This window comes from Sphaeramia orbicularis, chromosome 20 (assembly GCF_902148855.1).
Source record: "Sphaeramia orbicularis chromosome 20, fSphaOr1.1, whole genome shotgun sequence".
Taxonomy (NCBI): Eukaryota; Metazoa; Chordata; class Actinopteri; order Kurtiformes; family Apogonidae; genus Sphaeramia; species Sphaeramia orbicularis.
The window spans coordinates 22,159,583-22,185,325 of NC_043976.1; the positions used below are offsets into that span (position 1 = coordinate 22,159,583).

Consider the following 25,743-nt stretch of genomic DNA (forward strand, 5'->3'; position numbering starts at 1 on the left):
TCTCTTTTATTTCTGTAATTTCTGATCATACAGTGCACAGCTGTGTTTGTTTTCACCACAGTTTGTGAGATTTGAGCTGGTTTTGCGGGTGTTAGAAAAGTTGGAGTTCACTCTCTCTCCAAACTGGCAGTCAGCAGGGTGTGTGTGGGCAGACAGACGCAAACAAAGTTAGTAAGATAGATGAGTCTGGTCACATTCGCACATTATCATGGAGATTGACGCCCTCTGATGTTATATTGTGATTTGATTATTTCCCAAAGATGACATGGGTTTAACTACATCCGATGAATTTCAATTTTCTTTAAAAAGCTTTTTTTTATAATAGATAAAATTTGATCACAGCAATAAAAACATTACAAACTAATTTCATTTCTGAACCTTGATTTTTTAATCATTTTTGGCTTCAGGGATAAGTTGTGGTGCATTTATTTGGCAGTGAGTGTTAGGACATTAAAAAAAAACAAATCATTTCTTTTTTCCCTGAATGACAATAAACAAAATCTCAAGTGTGTGTCGATAAAAAAAACAACTCGTTGCTGTGTTGTTTCCATCTACCCGAAACGATACCCCACTTTCAGTCTCATCAAAATCACTCCATCACAGCCCAAGAAAGTAAATGCCTTTTCTTGCAGACAGGACGAACGGAAAAGGCTCGTCTACACTAAAAGCTTTTTCACACTGCAGGACCAATCTCCAGCACTATTGCCCTGACCAAGGTCATTTCTGTTTGAACAGCAAAGCCCAGGATGATGTAGTGAACCGATATCCCCGGGTCATGCTACATTCCATCTTGGTAGCGTTGGGTGGTGTAAACTACCTCCGGGCTTTAGCAGTCACAATTTTATGGTTCCAGAGGTTACAGCTGAGCATGCTTATTTTTTCTGAAGGTATAAAAAAGCTCAGCGGAAGCAATCTGCTGTCAGCCCCAGATGTCCTGTAAGTAGCGCTTCTCCTCTCTCAACCTTGCCAGACTCTTCATGGCCTCCAGTTGGTCCACCTGGAGTTCTGTTTTGATCATCTCAGTCAGGGTGTCATTCACGTCCTTAGCCATGTTCTTGGCATCCCTGGTGAGGACAAGTGTGCAGAGAGATTTGAAAAAAGCCAGTATAATCTCTTTTAGACCATCTATTGACAGTGTTAGGACAATATTTTAGAAAGTCATAAAGTTCTGCTAGTTCAGCTGTGCATCCTATGGAAGGAAATTGCTAAAAACTCTATCTTGCTTTTGTGGTATAGTATATTTGCTGGAATTCGTCATCCTGTGGTCTGACTGACTTTTTTTGTCGTACAGTTCTGATATTTAGGTGGTATATACTGTGGTGAAGTAGCCGACATGGCAGAGTGAGAGTGAATAATACATTTCTAGACACGACTTCACCTTAGTTGCACTGCGTCGGAAATACTGCGTAATATAAGGAAATCCACTCGGGTTATTTTTGCGATTTAATTATCAGTCAGCCTTACCCACACACATACAGATAACCGTTCTGCTGGAACAGGATGCTCCTGATGTGTCTGCTGTTAAGTAGCAGGTTGTGTTGGACATATCTGGGTCGTGCTGCAGAGTTGGTGGCCTTGTCCTCCTCCTCCTCCTCTTCTTCCTCCTCCTGGGTGTCTCTGGAGAAGCACACTTTGAGGTGGCTCAGGGTACCACTGGACACAAACCCCAACAGCTCCTCTCTGGGAAAGTAGACACATCCAAACATGCCAGCTTATTTTAAATTTTTTATATTTTTTATCCTGTACCAGCTTGTTCCTGGTTTGTGAACATTTTGTTTTAAAGTCTTTTCAGTGTTAAAAAGAGCAGAGCCTAGATACATTTTGTGACTTTGGGAAAAGAGAGTGCAGATCTTTTAATACTTAATAATTTTGCAGAAGTAGCGGCCTTAAAAGTGTAATAATATATGCCAAGGTTATAATAGTTTTGTATTTTTCATTATAGTTCAGTTTTATTTAGTTTTGACTTTTTTTTCTCTAATTCAGTTAGTTTTAATTAGTTTTTAGAGCAGGTTTGCTAGTTTTTATTAGTTTTCGTTTTTTTTCTAAATGCTTAGTTTTAGTGTGTTTTCATATCTTTTATCTTCCTCACCGTCATATTCAAAGAAAACCCATACAGGACTCTGCTTTCTCCCAATTTTAGTCTCCATGTTGCCAGGTAGAGTGGGGGCGAGAAGTGACAGACAGTGAAGTGCCATATGGTGCTGCCAGCTAAAATTACTCAAGCGAAATAAATCGATTCATATCAATCTGACACTGACAAAAACGAAAACAAAGTGAATTTTATCCATAACTTTTATACGTTTTAGTTAGTTTTGTAAGCATAGAATACAGTTTCAGTTAGTTATATTTTTTTTCTTTTAATTATAGTTTTTATTTACTTCAGTTAACAAAAATATTTTTTCAATTCTAGTTTTTGTCATTTCGTTAACATTGCATTGATATGTACCATATGTGAAGACATTTTCATAGACTAATAATTTTTTTAAGTCCAACATGTCAAATTATTGTAACATACAACTAAAAATGTATGTCTTCCTCTGTTTAGAATGTCTTCATATGGGTTCTCCTATGAAACTGGCAATGAAAAACAGGATGAAAAACAGGACAGCGGGGCTAATAATTCAAACAAGATGTAGACTAATGTTATGAAGCAAGTTTGGAAGCATTTTAGGTCTATTTTAAAAATAAATATTTACTGAGATAAAAGAGAAACTATTTTTCAGATAAAACACTTCTATTTTATTTTTATACAAAAATTGGCATGTAACACAGTAAAAAGGACCTGAAAATTACGCGCTACTATTTTTCGATTATCTTTTTATTCTCTCACAGGTACATTTTGGGAATCAAACTAATTGTGGAAGGCAGAGTGTTTCACAAAAATGACCGCTGTTGCAAAATCACTCATGATTTATTTGTGTTTAAATGGGCAGGTTCCACATGTAACGCAAGTGGACATGATGGATTACACACGAAACCTGGAATGAGACTGAGGATTCATGAAAAACCTGCATGTCTGGATTAGAAAAACCATTAGGATCTTTAAATTTAACACAGTGTCTTTATTTATGGCGGTATATAAGACCATTTCAAGCAGTGTTTTCCAGATCAAATGCAGTGACACCTAGACAGCTTTTCCTGTCCCAATTTTGGTCCTATTTTTGGCCCCAATATTTTATTAAAAACTGATTAATTTCAGGATGGCTCAGAGCAAGGGTATAATTTTTTTGCCTTTATCTGAGGTCATCAGTAGGTGCATCCTGGGGGGAAATAGGTCTAAATTTCTTTTTTATTATTGGGTCTAAAAAAAAGCTGGCAAAGTGCAAGGTACCAAAATGAACCCAGTTTCTTAAAAGCACCCAGACAGAATCGATCAGAATTTTTATGTAATATTCAGCTTGTGGCCTCTACATAGAAATCAATGAACAGGTCCATCCATCTGTCCATCCTGCATTCATCCATCACATTGGCCGTTAGATGGAGTATTCATTACAATAATATAGGCTACTCCCTGAGCTCTTTGAGGTGGTAAGATTTTTGTTCAAAAACCTAAATCTAGCTGACAGCTTTTACCTCCAAACTGAAGCAGACCACTGTTAAGGATCATATAATGCTAATTTATTTCTGCAGCTCTTCATACATGGGGGCATTTCATTGCCACCTTCCATCTAATATGACATTTCTGTTTGTTTCTTTTATTAAAATCAATGAGCACCGCAGTGTCCTCATTGATCCACATATACACACAATTATTTTCTAAATTATCTTTCTATTGCATGTTTTTCACATTTAACTTGCACTGATATAGCTGCATTTCCACCTCTCTCAAGAGGAAAACATTTTTTGTGATCATTTGATGTTTCTTCGCAACCTTTTAATTTTCAAATATAAACAACACCAGCTGAGTGTAAATGGAAATAATGTCTCTTTTCTGCTCCTTCACAGCAGCAAGAGTTTGTTACCATTAACTTATAAAAATGAATCGGCGCTGAGTAGAATATGATAAACAATGCAAACTTCACATAAGCACACAAATATTGAACTTTTAAAGGTTTTATAGAAAAAACAGGCACATTTAACGCACAGAAAGTTTGTTTAAATGGTGTGTTTATCCTTCAATACCCACCCCTCCTTTAAGATATTTAGCAATACCATCAACAACCTCATAAGGTATCACCGCCCACACATTTCCTGAGACTAAAAATCTTGTCAATCTCGATAAAATAGAACACTGCTGGGCAAGAGGTCTAAGCAAAACTATGCCAGACAACCAATTTGTCTTATTTAACGAGAGAAGTGAAAAAAATATGGATTTCATAAGCAAGGTCAAGTCACTGTTGTAAGCATCTTTTTATAATCAATCCTCCCAGCCTTGCAGTTTGGTGTAACCTTGCTCCTTTTCGGTGGGTTGCCTGCCAACTGCTTCTTCTGCCTCAGAGTTTTTACAGGGCCTGCGGTACTATTCGAACAGGAGGAAAAGAGGAAGGCGGTGAGGGAGTAAGGTTTACAGCGGCTCACAGCATCTTGTTTAAAGTTAAGCAGCCGGAATGAGCTGGAACACGGAGAGGTGCACACAATAATAACAAACATGACTTCGAGATCATGGGTGAAGGTCTTCGCCTCGAGGGGTCTGTGTTTTGCAGTAACCCCTCGACTATAACAATGAATTTCTCAAAAACGCCGCGGTATGAATACAAAAGGGAGGGATGAGTATTGTTGTCTTTGTTCTATATGAAACATACAGTGGTGTTGTTTCTCCTGAAATATTTACCATCTAACCTTTGATCGGAGACGGACTCATTAAAAAAAACCTCTTCTATTTGACCAACATTACTTAGTCTGTTTGAACATGGAAAGCAACATCAATTAGAAGACGAAGAATGGCCAAGACTTGTTTGTTTGACATCTGAACCTTAATCATCATAGACTGATTACCTGTGTGGAAGGAAGCTGGCAGACGACAAAGGACAGTTGACTTCTTGGAAAAATAACACATGAATGTTCCGGAGAGCCTAACCTGGCAGCTGGGCTCCACTGAGTGTTTATACACACACAACAGCCTGTGGCAATATTTCAAAATCCCAACGTGAACCCAGCAGGCCTTCCAGACACATTTCCCTTACAACATGAAATCACATGCCATAAAGAGGCTGAGAAATCAGGAGGAGGGTAAAGGAGTAAGTGCAGGAGGGGAAATGGGAGGACTGGATGTCTAGTTTGATGTGACAAGCAGCCAGATTGGCATCAACCTCTTACAGCGATGGGAGAGACTGCGGCTGATTGAAGCTCATCGCAAGCCTTGTTTGTTTTTTGCTGGTGGAAAATTCAGAGCAAGATTAGAGGGCCAGTCACATCCTGTCTTGCCATATTGCAATATTTATAAGCCATAAAAGGCCATTTATGCTATATTTATGCGGGTTTAAACTTCAGCCCATACTTATGAGTCGAGATGCACTTTTCTTTCTTATAAATCTGGGACGTTGAAAAATGTTATAAACTCTATTGAGCAGCATTGTGCATTCCAAGCCAGAGCCAGACATCAAATTGCCCTCCCTGTGAAAGAAATCCAACAGAGATGAATGTGGTCAAGGTATTCACCTGCAGGTATGTTGTTCTCATCCCGGTAACCTATTTAAATTGAGTACAGCTCTTCACGGGAGGCTCATAAAACACAGACTAATCGCTTTGGTCAACACTGTGGGGGTGTGCATCAGAGAAGACCACACTGTGAACAAACACCACCTACTACCTGGCTGTGAGTTGGTATTTAACTAAGGGATAGAGGAAACAAGGGGGAACAAACAACATCCTCTGTGATCTATTCTTGTGTGATTAAGGATGCTAATCCATTCACACTATTTAATCCTGCAAAAGAACTCCACCAGCACTGTTTACATGCTCGCGGCAGGTTCTAGGAAGAACCAATCAATCAGTACATAGTCAGGAAACAGTACGGCCAAAATAGCCAGAGAGGTGATCTATTGACATGATAGTGTTGTAAAATGTATTCATGACACCAGGGGTCAATTCAGCAAAGGTAGTTGAGAATTCTATAAAGCTTATTTGGGTCCAGTAAACAGACATACATATTCACAGGGTTCCTACAGGTTTCTATCAGTTAAATCTAAGACTTTTTAAGACCTTTTTAAGACTACTTACAACAGAATTTAATGCCTATTTTACAGCCCATTTCACGGCCATACTCGCAAAAAAATTTGTGACTCTTAGAATTTAGGAAAATTAATTTATTCATTCCAACGCCTTGATTCCCACTGTTCCAAGTCACTTCTCAGCGGGGGCTGCAAAGTTGGCCATAATTGGTTCCTAATTTCCATATAAATTGTTAGGTTGGAACTGGTGGAACTGAGTCAACTAACATTACTTTCTTTGCAACTTGGACATTTAACAGACACATTTAGACACAGCCAACAAGTTTATGGCAACAAAACTTAAGACGTATCATATCAAATTTAATACCTTTCAAAGACTTTTTTAAGGTGTTAATGCAGATTTGTAAATTCAACACTTGTAAGACTTTTTAAGACCCCGCAGGAACCCTGATTCACCATGTGCATCAAAGGTAAATTCATCATTCATCGCTGGTATTAAATGCCTTCTAGCATTTAAAATATGACTTATATAATTCCTGTTACTTCAATAGTTTCCTCACTGAATATCTCAGATAAAGACAGATTTTAATGACATTTAAGTCTTTTTAACCAGTTTACGTAATAATAATAATAATAAATTGCTTTTTTTTTTTTGCACTTTTCATTCAAAGGAATCTCAAAGTGCTACAGAGAGAAGACAGACCAATAAAAAAAAATACTATATCAAGAATAAAAGAATAGGGCAAATAAAACAAAGCATCATGGTGGGCCATAAAAAGCCTGTCTAAACAGGAATGTCTTAAGTCCCTTTTTGAAAGCATCCACTGACTGTGGAGCTCTGAGGTGGTCAGGGAGGGAGTTCCAGATATGTGGGGTGGTAGAGGAGGAGAATGCAGTGTATTCTTCAATGAATCAACTGATGCACAAACATCATTTCCTTATAGTTTGTCTCTACCACGTCAGTTTTGTTCAAATCAGACAGGTCAGTTAAAACCTCAAAGTGTGTTTTTATGTCCATGTGACTTAAATTACAGTGCACTGCTTCTCATTTTAGTGGTAGAAAACATTATAAAGTATTCAGAGCACAAAATGTAAAGTGAAAACAATGAAAGAAAATCGTGACAGTGTCTTACTTGGCTCCGTTTCTCCCTATGTTTTCAGGAGGCTGGTGGGTGGAGCAGAGACCTCAGAGATGCAACACACCTAACGCTTCTTTCCATTGACAGCATCAGCTCAACTCACCTCGAATTTATTTGGTTTTGACACCAGCACACAGCATTTCCACTGCAGGTGTAGTACTTCCTCAACACAGAGGGTCGTCATAGCGACGCAGCACAAACTATTGTGACATCTTCAGCACAACTGTGAGTGAAGCAAAACTTTACAATTTTTAAGGCAAGAAATATAGTTGTTTGGACTGAAATCTGTGGTCGATGTATCAAGACAGAGCCTAATGAAAATGTACTCTGTTCGTATGTATCTGATAACAAATATATTGTATGTATTGCCACAGCAATATTCTGGATCGACCAATCTGTAATCTGCATGACTTTATATCACGTTTAGTATCACTTTGGCTCGATTGGAACCTCGACGTTAGATACTACACTATATAAAAAATAGCATCTGATAGCATCTGGCTGTCCCTGCCATCATGCAGTGGAAAACACCAAAAAAACTGTGCCAAGTTGAGTTGAGCTGCTACAGTCAGTGGAAAAGCGGCATTAACAAGCTGAGCTCAGGAGCTCATAAATTAGGCCGGCATCATCTTTTCACTCTCTCCCTTGGCTGGCTGGCATTTCTCCTTTGTTGCATTTTGTGTTCTACCTACATACATTCACTCAGACACAGACACTGCTGACACTGATTTACTATAAGGCTCACATTATTAGGTTGTTGCTTTAATTTACAACAATAAAACATCATTATTTGAACACAATAACCCTTGAAAAAATACTACTGCCACTAATAAAATACACAATAAAAAAAGACCAATAAATGTGTGAAGTTCAGTTAAAAGCCAGATTAAAAAGGTAGGTCATCAGGAAAGCTATTCCAGAGACATGGACTCTAATAATAAAAGGATGCCTCACAGGCTTTAGTTCAGACTTTAGGCCACTAAAAGAAGACCTGAGGGTTCATAAACTAAAAGCAAATCTGATAAATAAGTAGGACCAAGACCATAAAGAGCTTTATAAACCAATAAAAGAATCTTAAAATCAATTCTGAAAGAGACAGCTAGCCAGTGCAGAGACTATGCAAGCTCTCTTTCTGGTCCTAGTCAACACAAGAGCAACTGATTTTGGAATAATTGTAACTGAGATATAATTGAGCTATGTTATTTTTAGGGAGACAGACAGTAGTGCATTATAATAGTCAATCTTGCAGGTAATGAAAGTACGCATTAGTGTCTCTGTATTGGCTTGAGACAGACACAGTCACGCTCTGGAAATGTTTTTGGGATGATTAAATTCTTGGTTATGTGTCTAATATGAGGTTCAGTATTAAGATCAGAATAAAAGTTTACTTTAAGGTTTGTTTACTTGGCAGAGCTTTGTCACAGATGACAAAAACTTCAGTTTTGTCTTGACTGTGTTGGACAACATTATTTGTCATCTGTCATTTTCTGTTTTGTACACCATAATATATAATCCTTAGCTGTCTAACTTAATGAACATTTTCCAATTTAAAACTAAAGTACATCCACAAACCTCATCATTTTAAACAGCTACATACCCTGTGTTTAACCATCCTGGCCTGAGAGATGATTATTGGCAAACACATTTTTTCATGTGGGTTCAGCTCAGTGGAATGTTTTATATTAGATTCTTGAGCACAATGTTCAATACTGTATTCACTATATTCATGTAAGATAGAACATCATCATTATGTACAAAAGACAGAAAGATATTCATAATGCAGATCAGAGAATATAGCTGAATATATGGAATGACACTGACAATGAATAGGGATGCATATATACAAAGTACTTAGAAAAGGTGAAGGGCAGCAGGCAGAATATTTGCGTAATATATAATGGATATACATACACACACACACACACACACCCAACACAATGAAAACAGGAACCAAGCTTACCTGAATAAGTAATCTCTGTCTCTGTGGCGACAACCAAAGAACAACCAGGTCTCGCCAAATACCGCCTCAGGGTTCTCCTGCATTTGCTTCTCTCTGAAAGTCAAACAATCGGCTGTTAGTGTTCAATCAATACTACCAGACGACCAGACCAGATGGAGGAGAGTGAGTCCTTCCTTACAGCAGAGGTTAAAGAAGAGTAGTGACACCATTAAGCACTGTCTGCAATGACAGGACACTGAGTGCCACAATTGCCTAATGCACGGAAACGACAACGCATGCTGCAGCAAGGACATTACATGTATTATTAAATTTCACCCAAACAAAAGGATAGATCCCATCACTATAAACAGTTACTGAAAATGAAACTGGGTCTATACTTTGTGTGTGTGTGGGTGTGTGTTACATGCACACTCTTTTTTCCAACAGAGCTTGAGAGCCAAAAAAAAAAGGTTCCTGCAAAAGTGATTCCTCTTGTGGCTTGGAAGTTTGGCTAAGATCCCAGAATCCTTTGCATGCAATGGCAATGCAGCGACACAAAGCAGTTCTGAGGATGCCAGTATCTATGCCACACACCTGCTGCAAAGGTGACAGCTCTCCCTTCGATAACAACAGTTGACCCCCAACCTTTCATGATGCCATCAGTCAGCTGAGTCTCTAAAGAGCCTGGCATTATCTGTTACGCATGTGGTGGTGTGTGTGTGTGTGTGTGTGTATGTGTGTGTGTGTGTGTGTGTGTGTGTGTGTGTGGGGGGTGGTGGTGAAATGACCAACCACAACGAAGGGCTGCGGAATTCAGAAAAGAGGCGTTGAGACCAGGCCCTTTGTACTGTACTACTGCACCCCGAGGATAAGGTGCTGTTTCTTCTGAGCATTGTATTTTACTTTTTTACCAGCTCAGTGAACTGTGGTTTGTGTTTTTTCCAGCAGTTATGTAATTAAGAATGGCTGCCAACATTTATGCTTGATGGAGCTGTATGGTGCATAAGTGTTAATTCAACAATTAAGTGCTGAAATGTTATTTAGGTATAAGAAGAACCTTGATTTAAAATTCTGAACATGACAAAACATTGGGGTTTAATTAAAGGCACAATGTGGAACGTGAAGAAACTGAGATGTAGTTATAGCTTTTTATTTCCAGTGTATGAACACCTTAAAAATGAGCATTTTCCCTGACTGTCTCCTTGCCTATGTCCATGATAACATCCTGGACAGTGATTTAATGCCTCTCCTCACACACTGTTCTACTGCAGCAATACTGTAGAATACTAGCTGGTGATAGTTAAGAAATAGTCAGCACAACACAAACTCCAACCTAAACCTCATACACATGTATGATTTATATACCACACACTTAAAATTTAATGTGTTAGTTTCATTTACCATTAATAACAAACAACAGACAAACGGTACTGCTTTTAGATGAGTAAGAAAATATTATTGCCCATTGATTTATATAGTAAGACTCCCAAATAGTTGCTGTTTGACTCAATTTTACCTTATTGCTAATACAGCATTTTTGGTAGGGATTGTTTTGATGTGTGGATGTTGTTGACTGTTCTTATAAAATAATGAAAACAACAATAAATATATTTATGAAAAAAAACAAAAAAAAAAACAGCATTTTTAGGTTCTGATTACTGGTTGAAAAAAAAGAACAATGCTTATGCTGTCAGGGGTCGACAACAAGGGTAGGCTATAGCCCCGAAATCCCCCCAATCCTCTGCTATATAAAAATCTATCCACAATAATTGTTAGACAATCGATATGAACTCAACCTGAGCTACATCGACCTGATAGTGGCAGAATAATGGTCAGAGAACTAATTTTTCCCCACAAAACTCTAGTGAGTGTAAATGACACCATATGAACTCTGGATGGTAGTGAGAAAATGGACATTTTTAAGACGACCAATATGAACCAAATTTTATCTAAATCGGCCTATTATTGCTTGATTTATGTCCAAAAAAACTGATTTTCAATTAAAGCGCCCCCATTTGGATGACTTATAATACTCATAGAGAAGCTGAAATCGATAGGGTTCTTCCACTAGGGGTCCCCTATGTTGGTTATCAAGGGAGAAGAAATCCAACCAAATCTGTCCTAGTTATCGCCTTCACATGAAGAATATCTAGCGGTGGCGGATCCGGCGGTGGCAGCATTCGGGGTGAAACCATTATATCCCCAAAACTCAATTTCGGGGTTATAATCAGTCAACAAAGTGGATATTTTCAAACAATTATAAACTTAATAATTAGTCATAGCTCTACACTAATGAGCATTTGTGAAGCAGCTAAATCAATTAAAAAGACCCTGATTCCATAATGTTTTACCCTTTTTAATTAAGTAGTAGCCTGCCAGTTTATAAGATGCTCCAGAAAAAGGAGTTTATTTGAACTTTGTGTCTGTGAATGTGGCCTTAGTAACAGAGCTGTCTGGCTGACTTGATCCGAGTGCTCAGATCCCGTCCATTAGCATCCTGGACGAGGTTCTTCTGATCTGCAAACAGCCTCAAGTAAACTCATTTTAGTGGGCTCGTCTCTCTCCTCTCGCCGCCTGCCCTAAAGGGATCAATACCAATATGAAAAACCTGGATTCCATTCTGAGTAGACCACACCGGCGCCTTTCCCTGAATACAAATTACATCACATCACATACCCACACTATAACAGCCTGCAATACAATCCCAAGGGGAAGGCAGCATCTACAGAGCTCTCCATTTGGGGTCGAAATCAGAAGCGGTTGCCTTTCAGTGCCATTTAGATGATCAGCGGGAGGGGGGGGGGGGGCTGCTAGGGAAGCTGAGGTAAAGACTTGGTAAACATCACAATCATCTCATAACTTTCATCCGTTTTCTTTGCTGCTCAGTGTGAGCAGTACTTAGTGGCTTTCCAGGCATACAAATACAACAAGAACAAAAAAAGTCTAAATACAACAACAGCTCGGGGCTTAATCATTGAAATTACATTGCAAAATTACACCATTATACATTCAACACACTGAATTAAAAACATTTTCATAATACAGGACAATGTTGCAAAACAAGACAGTGCAGCCTAATTGTAATCAGCTGTCTGGTTAGACTGATAAGTATAAGTGGAAGCTCAATATTGGCAAACACAAACACACAAACTTTAACACAACTCATGCTAGAGTATTTGCCAAGTACGCCTACTGGCATACCTAAGTATTAAACTAAGTACCTAAGTATTAAACTGAGCAAACTGATATTTTTTCCAAAAGAAAAGCTTGTTAAAACTGTTAAGGAGATTAAGCTTAACCATTAAAATTAATATTTGTTTAACTGTCTCTGCTCCAAGCTAAATTCATTGCATTGGAAACTGCATTCTCTCCATGAAATTCTTTCATGAAGGTTAGACAAGTAATCAATACCTGACAACTGGGAGGCATTATTAAAATCTCTAGGTAACACCAACAGCGCTACTGACCTTAAAGACTCTTCTTCCACTTGTTAACAACACCATACACTTATACAAAGTACTTTTGAAAACAGCTATCGATTAACAGTGGGGGTGGAAGGGAGGGTAGGTAAGAAGATCGAACTGTCCCCATGTTGTTTTGTTGCTAAGCAGACCCTTCTTGAGCCTCGAAGGCAGATTCGACGTCCTGTTGACAAACTGGTGATTGTTATCTCCTATCAGAGTGCAGCGTCAGCCACAGAGGCTTTGTTTGGAATCTCAAGTTCGATTCTGTACAATGCTGCACACCATGACAGGTTTTTACAATCCTCCAGCACAATACACAGCCAGCAGGGAAGAGGTTGAAGACACAGGCAGGACGAAAAAAGGAGGGAAAATGGTGTAGGAGACGATTGAGCGAGCTGATGAGTTGGTTTATGACTTTATCCTCCAACAGTGTAAATAAGAACTTCAATGGAAAATAAATTATAAAATAAAAAAAATTCAATACAAGCAATTAAAAAATAAAATCTGAACATTCAAGGATGCATTTGATGAGCGGTTTTAGTTGTATTATAAAACAAAGCTTTCCAAAAATCAATCAAGGTGAGAATATTTTAACGCACCAATAATCATGTCTGCAAGGACAAGCTATTATTACGCCGATTTTTATATCTCAGATTTTTCAACAGACTATGGGCATTACAGTAAGGATCAAAGTAGGACTGATACGCTGCCATCGCTATCTTACACCAGAGCCCTGTCCCCCTGGCATGAACTCGATGATTAAGTGGAGGTGCCTGTTGACGACTGGTGTGACCAGGTCAGTCTGATAATTTGTGCTATCTTCAGTGCTCCTGCATCCCAAAGGCGCAAACACCTCTCACACCAGAGGACCAATCACCGCTCTGTGAATCTGCTCCATGTCTGCTACACAGAGTCCGTTACTTCCATCACCTCTGCCAGTGCTGTGTCACCGCTCAGTGCAATCACTGCCAATGCCACCCGCCACAACACAACAGACGTCCGGGGGATTTAGAGACAATTGGAGTTGACTAGGGCATAACCTCATTCATACAATGCCACCCAAGAGTTAGACGTGTCAGACTGACTAAAAAGGCTTACGCTGCTTTCTGACAAGCCTTGGTGGCCATGGGCCCAGTTCAACAAATGGGCATCAGGCTGGATAGAGAAACTTCAGTCACATTAAATCCCTCTGACAGGTTATCTTTGTCCAGACTTGATTTGAGCAGTCAATTCAAATGCTTCTAAAAATTGAACTAAATGTCACAGTTCCCTCTTCCTTCAGCTCTCTTCAAGACTTACAGCTTTGGTTTAACAAGTTAGAAAGGGCTACTAAATAAACATAATCCTCACACCTCCTAATCATCAATTACTGGTCATGATTTATCCTGACGGCTTACTGGACTCTTTACTTTTAAATCAATAACAACCCATGTGCTGCTTTAACACACCGCTGTTCGTTACAGACCGAGCCATAAACTTGAGCATCAGAAAGGGCTAATTTATTCCTGTTGAGACGAGCAGAGCATCAGAAATAGTCCTTGATGTGATCACAGCCCTCACCACTAGATTTATTATGCTTGGAGATGTACATGACATCAACGTTTATAGGCTTTCGTTTATAGGTCTCATTTAATTGTCTCTGCGGATTACTCAAAAATATGTATAGATGATATGCACTTAACATCACTTGAAAATGGTGAGTATTCATTAACAAGCGTGCAGTTTTAACCGGAATAATCTGTATTGTACAGCCCACTGATTGCCACACAATCCAGTGCTTGACAGGCATAAACATTTAACTGACCTACTTCAGTGCATTTGTATCGCATATAACATTTCCACACAAAAAAAAACCCTCTTGATAGTAACATTTGCAAATGTCACTTATTATTATACTGTGATCTAACATAGTAAAATATGCCTGCCGTACCTTTGCTGCAGAAAACCGATGAATGGGGCGACTCCTGTGCCTGGTCCAACCATTATGAAAGGCGTTGATGGGTCAGGTGGAGGTCGAAAGGAGCAGTTGGGTCTCAAACTCACATGGATCTGGGGTTACAGGCCATTAGAAAGCATTTTAAATAATGAGAGTAATTACAACAATGCTGAGAATCCATTGTGGATTTAGCAATCTATTAATTGATCTGCTTAATATTCTGACACGATACAAATGACAAAGCACAAGAGCTCCAACAGGAATCCATAGAGTCTGTGGTCACGCAGACAGACTTGCCCTAATGTAAATTAATTTTTTAATGAACTACACTAAACTGGCCACATGTACTTTTTGTAATCTCATGCATTAAAAGTGAGTTTCCAAAGTAGCCTGAAACATGTGGTAGGAGGATTCCCTTAAGTCCAAAGTTCTCTTGTTTGATGAGATACTGCAAAATCCTCTGATATTCTCAACTCTTGCTTTTTTCTTTTAAAAAGCTCTTGAACTGTAATATTTGAAAAAGAAGGGGCAGTCCACCTCTCTTGGCATTTTAATGGAACAGTCAAAGACAAAGAGACAGCCAAAGAAAGGTGTGGCAGGATTTCAGGCAGACTCAGAAGGGTACATATATTATTTTTTTCCCTCTGTGAGTGCTGGATATAACCATTAGAGCACCTTGGAACACTTGTGGTTGCAAATTAGAGCACTTAGAAATATATCAGCCAAGACCAGGAGCCCAGGAATTTGCACATTCTAGTTTCAACTCTTCATTTTCTACTGCACTCATTACCTTTGGCAGAGCCGGGCTGCTGGAGGAGTCAGGCTTCCCAGGGAAAACCAGGACAGGATTGATGAGGTCAAATAGCCAACCGGTACACAAGCCTCGCCTCCCCGCAGGCCGCCCAAAGCATGCTGGGAACTCTACAACATTGAAGACGAAATGTAGCTTTCCTGGGTGCCTAAGACAGGAGCTACAGAGATGGAACCGCAGAGAGCATGAGATAGACAAAGACAGGAGACAGAAGGGAAACAACAGTGAGTGTATATGTGTGTGTGTGTGTGTGTGTGTGTGTGTGTGTGTGTGTGTGTGTGTGTGTGTGTGTGTGCGCACGGACACACAGTGACAAGCAGGAAAATACACATCAAGAGAAAACAGGGAAATATACAGAGAAGGAGAGGGGCAACAGGAGGGTTCGGAATAGACTGAGTATTGTGATGGAAAAGGAAATGATTCCCCAACAACTCTTTTTAGAAATATTTTAAGATCAGCAATAACAAATTAGAGATGTGAAGATGCCAATTAAAAGAATGAAGATAGCATCTGACTAATGATGACTGAGAGTGATGTGCTACATGACTACATCTGTTTCACGCCAGACTCCAAACGTTAAAAAATTTTAAATACAGCTGGCCATGAAAAATGACTTTCACTGTGTGTTTCTGCTATAAACAGCCTGCCATCCCAGTCTTGTGCAGCAGCTGAAGCACTCTGCCGCTCTCTCATCCTTCACTCTCTCTGTTCCTGTGGGCCACTAGAGACCTCTATTGACCGCAGCATCAATAATGCAGGCCTCTAATGTCTCTGCACCATCTGATAAACTACAGCTACCATCTCTCCTGACCTGTCCGTTCCCTGTCCCTTAATGCAAACATGCATAAAAAGTACATGCAAGCAGCTAAGCGAGGGACTAATGACAGGAGATGCAAAGTTTGGACTAGAGGACTATGCCGTTCTGCATCATCTTTAAAGGAAACCTAATGGGTTCTAGCTAAACGGGAACAACAAATCAATGTCTGACTAAGTGAAGAAAAGAGAAGGGAACATTTAAACTAAGGACCAGTAGCGAAGAGTTGGACAGCTTTTTCAGTCCATTTACTGGTGCGCAGTGTTATGCATCACAAAATATAAACTTCATTTTTATTTTCTTGTCATCCTACCTTGCTGCTGAATAAGGTCTGGACTGCAGTTTTGGCAAATGTTCTGAAAGGAAAACACAACTGTCAATCACCCTGCTGTCTAGCTCGGATTATTGTTACACAGACAACCATGACAAAGAGGAAACAGAATGAGTGAAAGTCATCGTAGTCTACTGAGACGTCCTACCTACCAATCTATCCTCAATAACCCCCACCCAGGTTAGAGCCTTGTTTCTAGGACACACTTCTATATTTATGAAATTACAAACTCAGGGTTATGGAATCCCAAGTGTCCAGATGTGGAGCCAGTAGGAAACACATTGCTTATGCAGACCTTATTTCAATGCCAGCCATGAAGGTGCCCTCTTTTGGCTAATAGGTAGATTGGATTGCATCCGTGAGGAGATGTCAGTGAAATCAGAAAAACTTACAAGAGTTGGAGTTAACTTTGCCCCCTTGTAGCAATAGCTATGTGATGACCAGCACTGCCTATTAAATGCAGGCAAGGAGAGTGATTGAAAGTTGGATCACATGTGCAATGCGGTTGTTACACGCTCACATATATTTTTTGCATCTCAAAGATAGATGAACCTGGGAAAGTAAAGCTGTACCATATGTACCAGCTGAGCCCTTACAATAACACATTTTTCTGCTAAATTGCTCGGAAAGACAAACAGCTGGACTAAATCTGCTCTCTCCTCTCTTTTTGGACCTAAACAGCTCAGGGTGTTTTGGAGACAGCTCTGAAATTTGAAGTCCATTCCATTGACCTAAGATTTTTTTTTTTTTTTTTTTTTTGCATGACGCACTTAAAAGTAACCTTGGAAAAAAAGAAGCAAATAACATAAGCCCAAACAGGAGTATCCCATTCCAGATTCCTTTAGATACTACAAGATAAGACAGGCTGAAGGGCTAATGCTTTTATTTTTAGTGAAGCATGTTTTTATTCTGAAAACGAAGTTCACTCGTTAGACTCAAAGGCTCAACCGTACTGATTAAAGAAGACACTGGCCTTGCTTGTAACAGTCAAGATGTTTGTACTATTGATGTACTCAAAGCAATTTCTAAAGGAAAACATAATGAATAATTAGTGATAAGAACAAAAGAATGGATAGGGAAATGATTTGGTTCTTCACTTTCTGGTTAGAGGCACACACCACACGATACACACTACTCCATCAGACTGTGAACCATGTACATTAACACAATCCTTTGCAGTCGCACCGTGCTCGAGTTGCTGCCTCTCTATCACAGTGTGACAGTGTATGTCCGAAACACAAGACAATCAATCCATCATCTCACTTCACTGCACCATGATGATACTGCTGGTAGATACAAAGGATATATCACTTCAAACCACAGCTTTTTTCATTGCACCGAGTTGCTTGAGGATACATCTCTTATGATATATTTCAAGAAAAGGTCCTGGTTCTAAAAAAAAAAAAAAAAAAAAAAAAAATGCAGTCCCTGGATCCACACTATGTTTTCTGAAATTATCATTTTCATGGTATCATCGATCATACTGCACAACAATATAATCTATTCTATCTCAAAAGTCTCTCTCTGTGAGGCAATTTATATGCAGAGTTACTATTTCAGAAAAAAAATTTTTATAGCAATGTGTTTGGACATAAAAGTTATACTGTGATATATGGATAGTTTCTTTGGTTGTGGATGAAATTAGGGTAGTAGTTAGTATTGTGGCAATAAGGATTCTCCCTGGGATTATTTTTTTCCTGTAAATGATAAATTCAGGTTACTTCAGAAAAAAATGGCCATGATTTCTCTCAAGAATGCATCAGTTTTTTTTTGTGTTTTGTGGTACACTAAATTAATGCAATGTGAATACACTTGAAATGCAGTGCACTCTCTGTGGCCAGGACAAATTTCAAGCTTTTCCGAGAAAGGGGTTACAACCTCTTGAGATACAGACACATTTGCTTTACTTTGCTTTGCTCCTTAGGTCCCAATCCTGCTAAAAACAGAATAAAAAAAGCTGCTGGGTACAATTTCATTTGAGCTCTGTGGTAAAGAAAATTGAAAAAGATGCTCACGGACAGCATTCTGTTCCCTGCGGCTATGACCCCAAAGTTTTCATCTGACACATTATATGAAACAATGGACTTTATAACAGGAGAGCTGAGTCTGGAAAGCAGGTATCTTTCACAATTTATACCTGGTATTTACTTTCATACCCAGTCTGCACTTGGCCAAAGACATGTGGGCTGATACACATTTCTCCTCATTATTTATAGTTAGTGTATAACAGCATAAACTCTGATCAGCAAAACACCTCGCTTCCGGCTGGGGTAATGAACCATGAACAGCACGAAAATGCAGCAGTGTAATGCACTGCGTCAGGACTGACCATTAACCTATGACCCAAACTGACCCCATGCACATTGTGTCCTTGCAAATCTCAGTCCCCTACTAGTAAACAGGGCCCTGTCCCTTGCATAACAGCTGTTACCCCAAAGGCCCTCCAACACCACATTTTTCACTAGGGCACAGTCGTCCCGATTGCCAATTTCTGCATCACTTCACCACTGAAAAAGGTGCTGTTGTTGGCAAGTAGGCCAAAAATATCTGACACTGGGTAGGCCAAGAGCTGTGACACAGCTGTTTTAGAGGACAACCCAAGTTGTAAGAAAAAAGCTGTAGCCAACTAATTTCACTGTCTGGTAAGTTTCAGTCAAAGCTTATTAGATCTATACTGAATGACCAGCCAACTATCTAAATAGGCAGAGAGAAAAGGTTAGGGTTTTACTAACTTTTGCCTTAAAGGATCAAAGGAGGAATGGTATAGAAGCCAAACAGCCTCACAAACTGATCAGTGTTATCAGTACAAAGGGAAAGACAGAATAGATAGTTCTAAAATTATTGGTAAAATATTGTCATAATGTGGCAAAATTCAATGTGGAGCTTCATGGACTAATAAACGAGACTGTGGTCCCTTTGGGGAACTCTCTGAAGTACACTGTCCGACCGTTCAGTATAATTAACAGCTCTGTGTAAATCAGCCATGAGATTGAGCGCACAGCCTTTTTGCTTTACTGGGGCTACAGTGACCCCTACAGGAGGGACATTTTGTAAACTCAAGTACCTGGATAACACTTGGAAATGCACAAGGCACAATTAGCATAACCTGAGGTATTTTTCAAAACTGAAATGAAGTCAGTTCTTCCACTGATATTTTGTACAGCTGCAGTTTAAATCCCAGTGTCACATCAATCACTTTAATTCCCCATTTGCTTCTAGCAGCACAGAAGCCAGTTTTTAATTAAACAAATGCATCTCTTATTATAATTGATTTAAAAAAAGGAAACATGTTGAAAAAGTGCCAAATGTAAGCCTGTCTTCTTGGTAGTCAGTGAATAAATGCTGAACATAACACTGAAATCCTATGCAACATGGAAGAATGATGTTTGAGAAGCTTTTGCACTTGCAGGGGTTGACATGTATCAACTATTCTCCACTGTAGAATGCTCCACAGTAAACAATACAATAACTAGTTTAATCATTTTATCCTTTATGGACTTGCAAACTCCCATCTGATAAAGTAAGGCATTCTGACCTATGAGTAGGCTGAGAGGAGGCACGCAGGATGGAAAAGCTTTGAGAAGCTCCAAAATGCTGAGGCTTGGGTCTCTCACATATAGGTTGTAGTCTGCCGTGCCTTGTTTACTGCAGAGCTCCTGCAGTCTCCTCTTCTGCACACTGTCCCCAGTATGCTCAACCAGTGCTCGAAGAAACGCCTGACAGACAAAGAAATCAGATGTTAAGCTACTTCAAGCTGTTTCACCTCTGTTTGTGGCCAGACCCCTACATTTTTGAGTTTTTGGTTTTTTTTACTGCTTTTCACTCATAACTATAAGAGCAGGAGCCATTTCTGACACTTTTCTCGTGGAAAAGTTTGAAATAGAAAGCTTTCTAGATGATGACCTTGAATCCTGAGGTTTTTTATGAAGCAAAGTCATTTTAATATGCACAAAGCACATAAAACTGTCAGACATTTTAAGGCCACAGAGAAATCAGCAGAGGCAATGAGACATTTTTGAAACAAATGAATCAAAATCAATTAATGTCATCAGTTACAATGCTACAGTTGCAACTGACAGGTTGCTGTTTGGATGGACATTCATCAATTGTTGTTAATCTTTTTCCAGGCAAACATGTAAATTACTGCAGAAAAAAACGAAATATTAAAATGCACCTTCAGAGCAACTTCTGTAGTGCTTTCACTTTATTGCGGCATCATTTATCACTCTGATATGTAATCAGTGCTTCCAAATATTTGTCCTGTGAAACAGTTTTCTATAATTTCAGCAATTCATTATAGTTTATGAGTGTATGTATGCAGAGATTAGTGACACATTGTGGTTAGTTTGCACAGGAAATAATTATTATCTCCACCTTTGAATCCATCTAGTGTAGCCAGCTCTTAAAGCAGTATTTGACAAACAATGGTGTCTGTTCTTCCTTGGCTGCAGTAATTAGACTTCTGCATTTAACGTTTGTGAGTAGAAAGAGTGAGTCAGAGTATGGTAAATATACAGTGCATTTTTGTGTTTAATGCCCTTGTACTGAGATGTCTACTTATTAAGCGGTCCAATGAAAATTTAGTATTTTTCCAGAGATCTAGAGTGTTTAAAAAAAATTACACTCACTTTAAATGCTTCTGTAAAACAGATTAACAGCTTGGATTGCACAGACAGGTGTTGTAATATAAAATCTTTACAGCCTTGTAAGTCTGTGGACAGCAGTTTGACCCATAGCATTCAATTTATGTGCAGAAATTTAATAAAACAGAAAAGGAGTTTGTGCAAAGGTCGTGGTGGCAGATGACTAGTGTAGTTACAATGCATCATACCTCGTTGGCATATCATCAGCAGGTTTTGGAAGACTGAAAGATTTCATTGTATAAAAGCAAGACGGAAAATCGGAGAGAGTGATTTTGAATTCGAAGAATGCTTTACTTTGTTCAAGAGCTATTGGATTTTTTTTTTTTGCCATATTGTGACATTTCACAAAATGAAAATTGTCATTCAGTGAGCTGTATGGAAAGAATACCAGACTACTGATGCAGTGCATGTAACATTTATAAATGTTATACAATGGTAACAATATGTCACTTTAAACTACCTGCAGGCTGAATCCCTGGTCAACTGTTAAGTACTCCCAAAGCAAAAGACTACAGCTATTTGACAATTCCAGACTCTAAATGTAACTGCAATAGGAGATAATTATTTCAACCTAGATTGCTTGAGCTTACTTTTGGCTTCTCTTAATACCAATACACTAACCTGGGAACCAGACACATCAGCCTGAGATCTGCCTTGCTCTGGCAGATCAGTCTGGCACTGCTCCCATCCAAAGTGATTTTCACTGGCTGGTCCAATCACAACCGTTCATCTAATTTGGGGCAGTTCTGAGGCAGTTTGATATGATACCAGGCTTCGGGCTGTGATTCTTCAAGTTGACTACTCCCTTTTGTATTAGTAGGAAAGAGACCTAGAGACCTACCCCTGCAGCTCTGTCCCAGTATCAAAAGAGTTTTATTTGTCAGTAGCAAAGAGAAAATGTTCCGTAAAAGCCAAAACTTACAGCCCTTCTTGTTCTGAATAGACCCTTTCATTTATTTTCTCATGCTTATTTCAGATTGCATATGCCCCATTTACTCTTGCCGCAGATTTTAATTAAGATAATTGTTAGTTAACTGACCAGGGACAGTTAACTTTGGTCACAGTAGAACCATTCTGACTAGGCTTTATTCATTATATACATGTGAGTTATAAATCCTGTTATTTTTAAATGTTTCAAAAATATGGTCGTGTGATTCTGATGCATTTGCTGTTGTTAAAATCATCACTGAACCTGAGAAAATGAATGTGATAAACGTCAGCTGAGGAAAAACTAGCATTTTTTTTTTGTTTGATATCTACCAATACAACCAATTAAATGATACTATGTCACAGCCAACATGATTCCACATAATTAAAATTAACAAATATACTTATTCAGTACAGAAATCAGTGTGGAGTGAAATGCTAAAAAAAAAAATCCAAGTTTTACTAGTCTGAAGTAGCAAAATAACAATAAGCAACACAAAATATTTAATCATATCAGCAATGTCTGGACATACCTTCTTAGGAACGCTTCTTATTTCGAGACACCATGTCAACAGGTAGAGCAGTGAAATGTTCGGGGGAATGTAAGATGGCACCTGGGCACCTATAAGCAGGAAGAAATATTGTGTAATTACCACAACAATGTAAAGAATTTACTCAATGTAAATATGCAGTAGGACATCATAACTGTTCATAAATTATTACAATTTATTTGTGAAATGTATGACTGTAAATGTTGTGTACTTTCAGATTTAACAAGACTTGTAGCAAAACTCTTCTTCTACAGTATACTGTGTATATATAAAATGATTTGACATATACACCTTTTTTCTTGGTATCCTTTTTGAGAGACACAGACACACAATGTTTTCTCTGGTCTTGAAGGCCCAGTCTTTGGAGCATCTCCTCCACCTCACTATCTCTGTTTGGGCAGAACACATCAAAAGAATCTCCAGGCTGATACGTCACATCTGGGAGAGCCTGGAGATTAAAAAAGTTTCAGTTCAAACTCCATCTAAATTCACATAAATGATTTTGAAAATTATAAAAATGATTATCATGTAAAGCTTACAGAGATTTCCAGCTCTACGAGAAGGGCTGTCTTAACTGAATCTCCTCTGGTGAGCTGAACCGCTTTGGAAATAGGCACCTCATAAAGAGTCTTTTTATTTAAAGGTCCGAAACTCTAAAAGAAAATATTTTTTATTACTTGGGGGATAAGAAGAGAGTGAAATATGAGACATTTGGTTTTATTCTCAACATCACTTCTCACCTCCTCTACTGCATCCCCCTCCTGAAGTGAAACATCCAGGTAGGAAGGAGGAAGCACTGGAACATTGAGAGCTGACTCTGACAGCGGGGGCAGGGAACATGTCAGTGAGGCTGCCAATTCAACATGGGAAACTCCACCAGCCTCTGTCTGAGCCTCCGGTGCTGATGAAGAAACACTGCCAATGCCTCCAGACGGGGATGCCAACCCAGGGCCCCCCGTAGGAGATGCTGGACTAAGATCAGAAATGGCAGTTTGTGTAACAGAAGCGGAAGATACAGCAGCAGATGCATATTTGGAGTCAGTTTCTTGGACTGCCTCACCATTCTGGTGGTCAGTGAGGCTTAGTAGGTTTAGTTGGACATCCTGTACAGATGGAACAGGAGTCACCTTAGCTGCATCGAGGGTTACCCCTTTCAAGTCACCAGTTTTATCAGACTCCATTTTGGATACGGCGTCTTTGATTGCTTTCCACAGACCTTCAAGCCAGGGGTCCACGACCACCTCTAACCTGAGAAAACAAAGTTCAACATGTGACGAATTAGTGCAGAGCTGTGTAACAAAACAATGACAAGACGTATTGACGTGTGCAGTTTAAAGTCTGACATTTCACACAAAAGTTTTTTTTTTTACTTAATTTCTTACCCTACACCATCATCTGCATATCCTGTTGCATAGAACTGTTTGGCTCCAAGTTCCTGTAGACGACGCTCAATTGTTTTCCCACAGTTGCAGAAATTTGCATAATTTGTGTCTCCTAAAGCTGGAGCAGACAGAGAAAAACAGATGATTTTTAAACCAGCAACTGTTCAGAAAGTAAACACTGTGCAGTGTTGTGCATTGTAATGATTTACAGTGATAAAATATTTGCAAATTAAGTCCAATCTATTTACAGATGAACTTCATTAAATGTCAACTCTGACCCTCATATTAAAATTTACCTAAAAGTGCATAGCATAGATGTTTATAGTGATCAGAAGAGATGGTCTTCTTCTTGATGCGCTTCACAAATTGGAGGGTATTGTCTGGTGGTTCCCCATCTCCAGTTGTGGACACAACAAAGACTACAGGGTCATTCTCCTGCTCCAAATTGTACTGGAACCAGTTGCATGAATAATTAGTGCCCAGTGTTTCAATAATCCACATGAAAACTCAAAACTAAATAGCCCAAAAAATGATTACACCACATCACATTTACTGAGATGTTTTTACCTGTACGTGCTATTGTGTATCCAGTGCAAGAGAAGGTTAGACAGCTCTGCTCCAAGTAAAAATATGTTAATGTGCAATAGCTACCTTCTCATTCTGGTTTAAGCAGCTGAGCTCAGCAACCAGCCCATGTTCCTCAGCCTCTTGAGCAATCCCCTCTGCTATGGACTGGGCTTGGCCCTTTTGAGATCCATAGAGCACCACAAACCGGGGCTTCACTGCACAGGGCATTCTAGAGAATATAAAACATAACACACATGCATCCTCATATCTGGTGAGACGCAATGTGTGCTGTACATGTATGTCCAAAAACTGTTGAGAATATGCAACTGAAAGAAGGTGGGTTTTGTTACTAGTACATAACCGATTACAGAAGCTTAATAATCAATCTAATGTGAATCTGTACAGTTTCACAAACACAACTCCTCGGTCCTGCCACTGCATTCAAGAGACATAAAGACATACTGCCATGTGACACACAACACTGAGCTATAAAAACACTTATTGACAGATGAATTTTTCTACCAAACTTACCTACAAACTGCACTTTCACATGTGACAAAAAAACTGATACAGAAGCGGCTTTGAAACATTAGAGTAGAGCGCAGCTACACATCTGTTCATCACTACAAAGTACCCGGACGTTACGTCAGATTTTGACGTCGGCAACATTACCAAAGTGCACGTGGATTACAGCATGTCCTTATTCGTCTGATATTTACATTAATAAAACAAATGCAGTCAGTTTATGATAGCCACATAATACTGCTTTGACTTATAACGTTGACAGCGCTAGCGTTTGACGAATAAAACGTATGAACAACTTGCTCTAGATTACAAGATGAAATTTAACTGATACATATGATACACATGTAAAGTACATATAGTAAATACGTATGAGAATGAATAAAATGTTATGAAATAGGTTAAATGTACCTTTTCAAAAGTGTTTGTTTCACCCACTCCTTCCCAGTGTATTCGATTACATTGTAATTACCGCGAGAGCATCCAATCTTGACGTGAACGGAAGAAACCATTTTACAAAAAATACATTTCTTCACTTTCTTCTTTTGAAATTCTGTGTGACGGCCTCGTAATAATTATTGAGAGTAATTTCAAAATGTTTTGTCTT

The 25,743-nt window shown here is 39.0% G+C and overlaps 1 protein-coding gene across 2 annotated transcripts; it reads right to left on the bottom strand.

Annotated features, from left to right (window-relative positions):
• mtrr (5-methyltetrahydrofolate-homocysteine methyltransferase reductase) lies at nt 1-25,604 on the bottom strand. 2 transcript variants are annotated; one of them, XM_030122958.1, is made up of 15 exons: nt 25,548-25,604; nt 24,699-24,843; nt 24,344-24,497; nt 24,048-24,165; nt 23,406-23,913; nt 23,205-23,318; nt 22,957-23,113; nt 22,648-22,736; nt 20,080-20,260; nt 16,527-16,569; nt 15,379-15,559; nt 14,583-14,701; nt 9,210-9,302; nt 1,465-1,680; nt 1-1,064 (listed from the first exon to the last, which is right to left on the bottom strand). In XM_030122958.1, exons 2-15 carry the CDS (start codon nt 24,840-24,842, stop codon nt 920-922), a joined length of 2,262 nt encoding a protein of 753 aa, XP_029978818.1. In that variant the 5' UTR covers nt 24,843; nt 25,548-25,604; the 3' UTR covers nt 1-919. The 2 variants fall into 2 exon arrangements, with proteins under 2 accessions (XP_029978818.1, XP_029978817.1); XM_030122957.1 differs by lacking the exon at nt 25,548-25,604 and adding an exon at nt 25,146-25,501.
• Nucleotides 25,605-25,743: the final 139 nt, after the last annotated feature.